This window comes from Pyxicephalus adspersus, unplaced genomic scaffold (assembly GCF_032062135.1).
Source record: "Pyxicephalus adspersus unplaced genomic scaffold, UCB_Pads_2.0 Sca70, whole genome shotgun sequence".
NCBI classification, from domain to species: domain Eukaryota; kingdom Metazoa; phylum Chordata; class Amphibia; order Anura; family Pyxicephalidae; genus Pyxicephalus; species Pyxicephalus adspersus.
In genome coordinates this window covers 13,746-23,436 of record NW_027317077.1, presented here as the reverse complement: position 1 = coordinate 23,436, position 9,691 = coordinate 13,746, and the positions used below count along the sequence as shown (strand labels likewise).

General features: G+C 46.5%; 1 protein-coding gene across 1 annotated transcript; it reads left to right on the top strand.

Annotated features, from left to right (window-relative positions):
• Positions 1 to 740: 740 nt before the first annotated feature.
• On the top strand, positions 741 to 2,197 carry LOC140344841 (uncharacterized). Its single transcript, XM_072432046.1, has 2 exons — positions 741 to 776; positions 1,051 to 2,197. The coding sequence occupies exon 2, from the start codon at positions 1,125 to 1,127 to the stop codon at positions 2,061 to 2,063; it is 939 nt and encodes a 312-aa protein (XP_072288147.1). The 5' UTR covers positions 741 to 776; positions 1,051 to 1,124; the 3' UTR covers positions 2,064 to 2,197.
• The last annotated feature ends 7,494 nt before the right edge of the window (positions 2,198 to 9,691 follow it).

Genomic DNA, 9,691 nt, shown 5'->3' with positions numbered 1-9,691 from the left:
ATAGGGTTAGGGGTTAGCGTTAGCGGTAAGGGGGTTAGGGGTTGGGGTTAGGGGTTGGAGATAGGGTTAGGGTTAGAGGTTAGGTTTAGGGGGTTAGGGTTAGGTTTAGGGGTTGGGGATAGGGTTAGAAGTTAGGTTTGGGGGGTTAGGGGTTAAGGTTAGTGGTTAGTGTTAAGGTTAGGGGTTAGGTTTAGGGTTAGCGAATAGGCTTAGGGGTTAGGGGTTAGGAGCAGGGGTTAAGGTTAGGGGTTAGGTTTAGGGGTTGGGGTTAGGGTTAGTTTTAGGGGTTAGGGTTAGCATTTAGAGTTAGGTGTGGGGAGGTTTAGCGGTTAGGTTTAGGGGGTTAGGGTTAGTGGTTAGTGTTAAGGGATAGGGTTAGGATTTGGGGTTAGCGTTAGGGTTAGCGGTTAAGGTTAGGGGTTAGGTTTAGGGGGTTATGGTTAGCAGTAAGGGTTAGGGGTTGGGGATAGGGTTAGGGTTACCAGTTAGGTTTAGGGTTCAGGGGTTAGGGCTTAGGCTTAGGGTTCGGGTTGGCATTACGGTTAGGATTAGGAGTTAGGGTTAGGGGTTAGGTTTAGGGGGGTAGGGTTAAGGTTAGTGGTTAGGTTTAGGGGTTAGGGTTAAGGTTAGGGGTTAGGGGGGTTAGGGGTTGAGGATAGGGTTAGCGGTTAGGTTTAAGGTTAGGGGGTTAGGGTTTAGGGTTAGTGTTAAGTCCAGGGTTAGAGTTAGCAGGTTAAACATTAAAAAGGAGGAGACTTCTCTAGATATTGGGACAGGTAGGTAACTCAGTAAGTTTATGTGCAGAAAGAAGTCATGTATTTATTTTACTCCAGCAACTATTGGGTTGTCCGGCTGGTTGTGAATTGTGGACAAGAGTGGTGGGGGTTGGTCCCTTTATTTCATTCCTTATGATTGTGTTGTAGCCAGTTTGGTTTCTTTTTGAAATTGCTGAAATAGATTTTTATAAATCTGTTGATTAGTGACCAACATATGACTGTAGAACAGGAAGGAATGATGTGATGGTATAATAAAATAGTTTTTTTTCCATAGATGGATGCTATGTCTGGAATACCCCGGAGGGAAATGTTATCCCGTCTTTGGATTCTAACACAGTAGACAGTGGTATGACGCAGAATTCTCCAGGAGCAATCCCCATTCCTCCACATACACATCACAGACCGTACTGTGGGGTAAGATCATTGGCCTCCACCAATCCTGAAGCCTCACATACTGCTCCCAACAAAGTCTATCTGGATCCCGCGGATGGATCTTATGATAGACCTTCTATGTGTTCAAATGTTATTCAGGGTGTTTTATCAGGATCATCTCTTGCTGTAGAAGAACAGACACCAACAAGCGATCGTCCATTTCAGTGCCCAGAGTGTCGAAAATGTTTCAGAGTCAAGGGAAACCTTATGGTGCATCAGAGAATTCACACCGGTGAGCGTCCATTTTCATGTTCCGAATGTGGAAAAAGTTTTGCCCGGAAAAGTGTACTTACTGAACACAAGAGAATTCACATGGGTGAACGCCCTTTTGTTTGCCCAGAGTGTGGAAAAAGTTTCACTCAGAGAGGAGACCTGCTTACACACCAGCGAAGTCACACAGGTGAGCGCCCTTTTTCATGTGTAGAGTGCGGGAAATGTTTCACTCGGAAAGAAAGGCTTCTAACACACCAGAGAAGCCACACAGGTGAGCGGCCATATTTATGTTCTGAGTGTGGTAAAAGTTTTACACAGAAAGAAAACCTTCTTACACATCATAGAAAACACACGGGGGAGCGTCCATTTTCATGTTCTGAATGTGGAAAATGTTTTACTCGTAAAGAAAGGCTTCTTGTACACCAGAGAAGTCACACGGGGGAGCGTCCATTTTCATGCTCTGAGTGTGGGAAAACATTCACTCAGAAAGAAAACCTTCTTACACATCAGAGAAGTCACAGGGATGAGCGCCCTTTTTCTTGTTCAGAGTGCAGTAAAAGTTTTACTCGGAAGGAAACTCTTCTTGTACATCAAAGAAGTCACATCGGAGAGCATGCTTTTAGAGAAAAACGGTTTACGTAGGTAGAATTCTTTCTTCATAATTTTGCACAGTGCTTTTAAAGTGATCATAAGGAACCCATGTCATGTTGGTGACATAGCACAAATTGATCAATGCCAGGACTTGTATAGTAAATGAGTGAACTTAATGGAAACACAATCCAGACTCCTCTGTTTATTATATTTTTTCCATAAAAAAAGGGTAAAACTATAAAGCACCACTGCACATTATTTAATACAAAGTGGGACAAATATGTCAAGGCCAACATGTAGTAGGAGAGGGTACAAGAGAGGATGAGGACCTTCCCAAATTATCTTGCAATGTGAGTGCTGGGAAGATGTAGAGGACCAGGACAAGAGAGGATGGGGACCTTCCTGAATCATCCTACAATGTATGTGCTGGGAAGATGTAGAGGACCAGGACACAAGAGGATGGGGACCTTCCTGAATCATCCCACAATGTATGTGCTGGAGAAGATGTAGAAGATCAGGACACGAGAGGATGAGGACCTTCCTGAATCCTCCCACCATGTATGTGCTGGGGAAGATGTAGAAGATCAGGACACAAGAGGATCGGGACCTTCCCGAATCACCCCACAATGTATGTGCTGGAGAAGACGTAGAAGATCAGGACACGAGAGGATGAGAACCATCCTGAATCATCCCACAAGTATGTGCTGGAGAAGATGTAGAAGATCAGAACATGAGAGGATGGGGACCTTCCCGAATCATCCCGCAATGTATGTGCTCAGGAAGATGTAGAAGATCAGGACACAAGAGAATCAGGACCTTCCCGAATCATCCCGCAATGTGAGTAGTTAGGGAGATGTAGGATATATGATGATGGCGTCTATTACAAACTTCAGGTTAATTGTACAAGAGGTGGGAAAAATGTCAAAAGTTCCTAAATCATTTAGTAGGTGGAGACGTTACTTCTACTGAGACAGGAAGTAATGTCCAGTAGGACGTGACATCTGCTACAGACAAAATTGTCTGGGTCAGAGATGAGTTGGGGAGGTCCTCCTGTCAGCACACCCCTAGTGCCAAAGTATTTGATCGATAGGTCTTAAATAGGGTGGTGATGAGCTGGGAACAGATTTCTTTCTCATCTAGAGTCAGAGAAGTATATCTAACCCGAGCAGATTATCGGAGACAATTCGTTCCAGTGGAGTGCTGGGCCTGTGGGGCCAAAGCCATGCCGACCAAATTGGTCTGCAAGAGTGTTTACGAAGAGGCCAGCTGTGATAAAGAGGCTGAATCCCATGAAGGTAAAACCTTCACTGATCAGGCTATTGCTTATGGTATTCTGAGGTTTGCTGGTCCGACCTCTTTCAGAGAGACTGAGATGGATAGACATGATTTGTAAAGTGAGGCAAGCACAGAAGAAAGGCTTCAGAATCAGAATGTAATGTTTATATTGCACGTTACTTTGAGTTAACCAAACGCCAAAATCCTGACCTGAAAACAAAAGAAATTTTCATCACATAATGATATAAAGAGAGTTGTGGAATTTCTCCCCAATGGTGGACACAGCACTGCAAAGGCTGACAAAGGAAGTGGCTTTACCAATGAAAAATTCCCATGAACGGTCGGCTGGACAGTGATTTAAAACAAATTACTACCACAGCGGTCTGGCCTGTCAATGTGTGTGGTGGAGGAAATGAAAAAGACCAGAACACGGCTGAAGACTGGAACCTTCCTAAATCATCCCAAACTATGACTGGTGGGAGAGAGAGATCGGGACATCGGAGAGGATGAGGGCCTTCCCTGATCTTTACAATCATGTTTTTCGTTCTTGTATGTCCATAAATAGTAGAAACCAATACACATTGAAAATCAGAAACAGCAAATTTTGTACCAGTCTGCAGAATAGTAATTTATGGTATCTGAATTTTTCAACTATCCATTCATGGGGAGAGCAGAATCCTACCTTGATACCCCAAACAAGGGTATATTCTGCTTCCAACTCATCTTCAATACTTTCAGATCATCACAAACTTAAGTTGACATATACCGCAGTGCTGTACAGAGAACACTGAGCCAGTCCCATCAGTCTCTGTACAGAGGAGCTGACACTCTAATGGGTTAGGGGGGTTAGGGGTTGGGGATAGGGTTAGCGGTTTGGTTTAGGGTTATGGGGTTAGGGTTAGTGTTAGGTCTAGGGTTAGAGTTAGCAGGTTAGGCTTCGGGTTAGGGGTTAGGTTAGCGGTTAGGGGATAGGGTTAGCAGCTATGGTTAGGGGTTAGTGTTAGGGTTAAGTTTAGGGTTGGGGTTAAGGAGGTTAGGATTAGGGGTTAGCATTTAGGGTTAGGTGTAGGTATGGGGTTAGGGTTAGCGTTTAGGTTTAGGGGTTAGGGTTAGTGGTTAGGGGTAAGGGATAGGGTTTAGGGTTAGGATTAGGGTTAGCGGTTAGGGTTAGGGGTTAGGTTTAGGGGGTTAGGGGCTACGGTTAATGTTAGCCGTTAGGGTTAGGGGTTGGGGATAGGGTTAGGGTTAGCAGTTAGGGTTAGGAGGATAGGGGTCAGGGGTCAGGGTTAGAGTTCGGATTAGGGTTAGTGTTAGCGGTTAAGGTAAGGGATTAGGGTTAGCAGTTAGGGTTATGGGTTAGGGGTTATGGGTTAGGTTTAGCGTTAGAGGTTAGGGATAGGTGCTAGGGTTATGGGGTTAGTGTTAGGTTTAGGGTTAGGGGATTAGGGTTAGGGATTAGGGGGTTAGGGGGATGGGTTTAGAGGTTAGGGTTCGCTGTTAGGGTGAGTGTTAGCGGTTAGAGGGTTAGGGGTTGGGGATAGGGGTTAGGGTTAGGGGGTTGGGGATAGGGTTAGGGTTAGAGGTTAGGTTTAGGGGGTTAGTGGTCAGGGTTGGGGGGTTAGGGTTAGGCTTAAGGGTTGGGGATAGGGTTAGAGTTTAGGTTTAGGGGGTTAGTGTTAAGGTTAGGGTTAGGGGTTAGGTTTAGGGTTAGCGAATAGGCTTAGGGGTTAGGGGTTAAGGTTAGGGGTTAGGTGTTAGGTTTGGGGTTAGGGTGCTAGGGTTAAGGGGTTAGGGTTAGCATTTAGGGTTAGGTGTGAGGATAGGGTTAGGGTTACCGGTTAGGTTTAGGGGGTTAGCGGTTAGTTTTAGGGGGTCAGGGTTTAGGGTTAGGGTTGGGTCTAGGGTTAGAGTTAGCAGGTTAGGGTTCGGGTTATGGTTAAGGAGTTAGGGTTAGGGGATAGGGTTAGCATTTAGGGTTAGGTATGGGGATAGGGTTAGGGTTAGCCGTTAGGTTTAGGGGGTTAGGGTTAGTGGTTAGGGTTAAGGGATAGGGTTAGGGTTTAGGGTTAGGGGGGTTAGGGGTTAGAGGTTAGGGGGTTGGGGTTAGGGGTTAATGTTAGGGTTAGGGTTAAGGGTTAGGATTAGGGCTAGGGTTAGCGGTTAGGGTTTGGGGGTTAGGGTTAGCAGTTAACGGTTGGGGATAGGGTTAGCAGTTAGGTTTAGGGTTAGGGGTAGGGGTTAGGTTTAGGGTTAAGGGGTTAGGGTTAAGGTTTGCGATTAGGGTTCGGGTTAGGGGTTAGGGTTTGCGGTTATGGTTAGGGGATGGGGTTAGATGTTAGGATTAGCGGTTAGAGGTAGGGGTTAGGGGTTGGGGTTAGGATTAGGGTTAGCGGGTTAGGGTTATGTGGTTGGGGTTAGGGTTAGCAGTAAGGGTTAGAGGTTGGGGATAGGGTTAGGGGTTAGGTTTAGGGTTCAGGTGTTAGAGTTAGGGTTTAGGGTTCGGGTTGCCATTACGGTTAGGGTTAGTAGTTAGGGTTAGGGGTTAGGTTTAGGGGGTTAGGGTTAAGGGTTAGGATTAGAGTTAGAGTTAGCAGGTTGTAGTACAGAGAACAATGGTTTAAGGGACCAACACAGATCCAATGTATGTTTAGACTGATCAGGTAGAAGCTGTACTTCAGCATACTCAATGGTATTCACCATACGAGCCTTGCGCATAATATCATCTTTCGTACGGAAAAAAATTATACGGCAAATAACATCTCCTTAGGCTGCTGAGGATCTCTGCTGTGTGGGCCCGGGGTTCCGTGTACTCGATCAATTTATATATCAGCATCAGATGGTATGCCCAACAATTTGGCAAACATGGTATGAGCAGCGGGGGGCAAGTTCCGCGATGGGGACCGTTTTAGGGAGACCCCGGATGATATGTTATACCTGCGGTTGCGATTCTCTGCCTCATCATGTAATAAGAAAAGAACATTTATCTATGTATCATGATGGGTAAGAATCCCCTCTCCCCTTGGATCATTTCTGTTGCAGAGCAATAGTGGAATCAGTAACTTGTTGTAATGATCGCTGCATGGCCCGGAACTCCATCTTGCAACTAGCCTCCAGTCGCCGATACTTAGTCCTGTCTAGTAAGCAAGGCCCTAAGATGGGCCTTCCAATTCTATACATCTTCCCCTGTGGAATGTCCTCTGATATACATGGTGCATAGGGGCTTGCAGTAGGGGAAAACAATAACTTCAGTGCTGATGGCTTAGGTACGATGCACTTTACCTGTCATGCTGGGAGAGGAGAAGGTCCAACTTGCTGCCCGGTTTCCTAACGATCAGGACCTGCCACCATGGGGCATGTTCAAAATCGAGGCACCTACTTTGCGGCGTGGTCTTCTGGAACTCGCGGCTCAGCCACGTCCGTTATTTGAGGATGCGAGTTTGCGGCCTGGTCGTTGGTGTGCTGTCCGGGGGAAGAAAAATGGGAGGAAATCCTTCCAGCAACCGCCATTTTTACTTGTCCCCCTTTCTGGGACACTTTAGTTTTGGGTCCCATGAGAATAAAACTTGCTCGTCACGAGGGATGTGAATAAATGAGAATATCTCCTAGGCAGGGCCCGGCCAGCACGCGACCTATTATTATTATTATTATTATTAATATTAACCACCTGAGCGTTACACTGAGGTCTAGATTTCTGTACCAAAAGTGATCCAATGTTTTTCATGAAATTTTTTTTTAAATTGTAGACCTGTAACTTACAGAAATATGTCCTAACCCTAAACTTAACCCTAACCCCCTAACCTTAACTCCTACTCCTAACCCCTAAGCATATTTGCTAACCCTAACTCTTAACCTTAACACTAACCACTAACCCTAACCCCCTATACCTAACCTCTAACCCTAACCCTATCCCAACCCCTAATCCCCTAACCTCTATCCCCAACCCCTAACCCTAACCCCCTAACGCTAACCCCTAACAGCTAACCCTAACCGCTAACCCTTAACCCTAACCCTCTAACCCTAACCCTCTAACCCTAACCTTAACCCTAACCCTTAACATTACCCCTCACCTCTAATCTTAACCCTAAACCCCTAACCGCAAACCCTAACCGGTAACCCTAACCTCTAACCCTAACCCCCCAAACCCTAACCCCTAAAACCCTAACCGCTAACCCTATCACCTAACCATAACCGCAAACCCTAACCCTTAACCTGAAACCTAATCACAAACCCTAACCCCCAACCCCAAACCTAACCACTAACCCTAACCCCCTAAACCTAACCCCTAATCCTAACTGCTAACCCTAACCGTAATGCCAAGCCTAACCCGAACCCTAATCCTAACCCCCGAACCCTAAACCTAACCGCTAACCCTATCCCCAACCCTTAACCCTTATCGCTAACCTTAACCCATAACCCTAATCCTAACGCTAACCCTAACCCCCTAACCCTAACCCTATCCCTTAACCCTAACCACTAACCCTCTGAACCCAACTTCTAACCCTATCCCCACACCTAACCCTAAATGCTAACCCTAAGCCTCTAACCCCAACCCCTAACCCTTAACCCTAACCCCTAACCCTTAATCTCCTAAACCTAACCACTAACCCTATTCCCAACCCCTAACCCTAAATGCTAACCCTAACCCCTAAATGTAACCCCAACCCCCTAACCCCAACCCTTAACCCCCCTAACCCCTAAGACCCTAACCCTATCCCCATAACCCCCTAACCGCTAACCCTAACCCCCAACCCTAACCTTAACCCTAACACTAACCCCTAATCCTAACCCTCTAACCCTAACTGCTAACCCTATCCCCTAACCGCTAACCCTAACCTGTTAACTCTAACTCTAATCCTAACCCTTAACCCTAACCCCCTAAACCTAACCCCTAACCCTAACTACTAACCTTAACCGTAATGGCAACCCTAACCCCTAACCCGAACCCTAAACCCTAACTCTAACACATGGACCCTAAACCTAACCACTAACCCTAACCCTATCCCCAACCTCTAACCCTTACTGCTAACCCCAACCACATAACTCTAACCCTAATCCTAACCCCAACCCCTAACCCCTACCTCTAACCGCTAATCCTAACATCTAACCCTAACCCCAACCGCTAACACCATCCCCTAACTATAACCGCAAACCCTAACCCTTAACCTGAACCCTAATCGCAAACCCTAACCCCCGAACCCTAAACCTAACCGCTAACCCTATCCCCAACCCCTAACCCTTATCGCTAACCTTAACCCATAACCCTAATCCTAACGCTAACCCTAACCCTAAACCCTAATCCCTTACCCCCTAAACCTAACCCCATCCCCCTAACCCTAGCACCTAACCCTAACCCTCTATCCCTAACCTCTAACCTTAACCCTAACCCCCCAACCATAACTGCTAACTCTAACTCCTAACCTTAACCGAGAACCCAAACCCTAATCGTAACCCTAACCCCTAACACTAAACCCTAACCCCTAACCCTAAATTTAACCCTAATCCTAACCCTAACCCCTAACCTTAAAACTAAACACTAACCCCTAAACCTAACTGCTAACCCTAACCCTATCCCCAACCCCTAGCCCTAACAACTAACCCCTAAACCTAACCCTAACCCGAAACCCTAACGCCTAACCCCCCTAACCCTCCTAACCCCCAAACCATAACCCCTAATCCCCTACCCCCTAACCCCAAAATCTAACTAAAACCCTAAACCTAACCCCTAACCTTAACACCCTACACCTAACTGCTAACCCTAACCCTAATCTGAACCCTAAACCCTGCCCCCTATCCCCCTAACCGCTAACCCTATCCCTAACCCCTAATCCTAACCGCTAACTCTAACCCTAGCCCCTAACCCCCTAAACCTAACCCCTAACCGCTAACCCTAATCCTAAACCCTAACCCTATCCCTTAACCCTAACCACTAACCCTAACCCCCTAAACCTAATGGCTAACCCTAACCCTATCCCCATACCTAACCCTAAATGCTAACCCTATCCCCTAACCCTAACTCTTTAACCCTAACCTGAACCCTAACCTGCTAACTCTAACCCTAGACCTAACCCTAAACCCTAACCCCCTAACCCTAAAACTAACCGCTAACCCCCTAAACCTAACCGGTACCCCTAACCCTATCCCCACACCTAACCCTAACCCCTTAACCCTAACCCCTAGCCCCCAAACCTAACACCTAACCCCTAACCGTAACCCCTACTCCTAACCCCTAAGCCTATTCGCTAACCCTAAACCTACGCCTAACCTCTAACCTTAACACTAACCACTAACCCTAACCCCCTAAACCTAAACTCTAACCCTAACCCTATCCCCAACCCCTAAACCTAACCCTAACCCCCCAACCCTGACCGCTAACCCCCTAAACCTAACCTCTAACCTATCCCCTA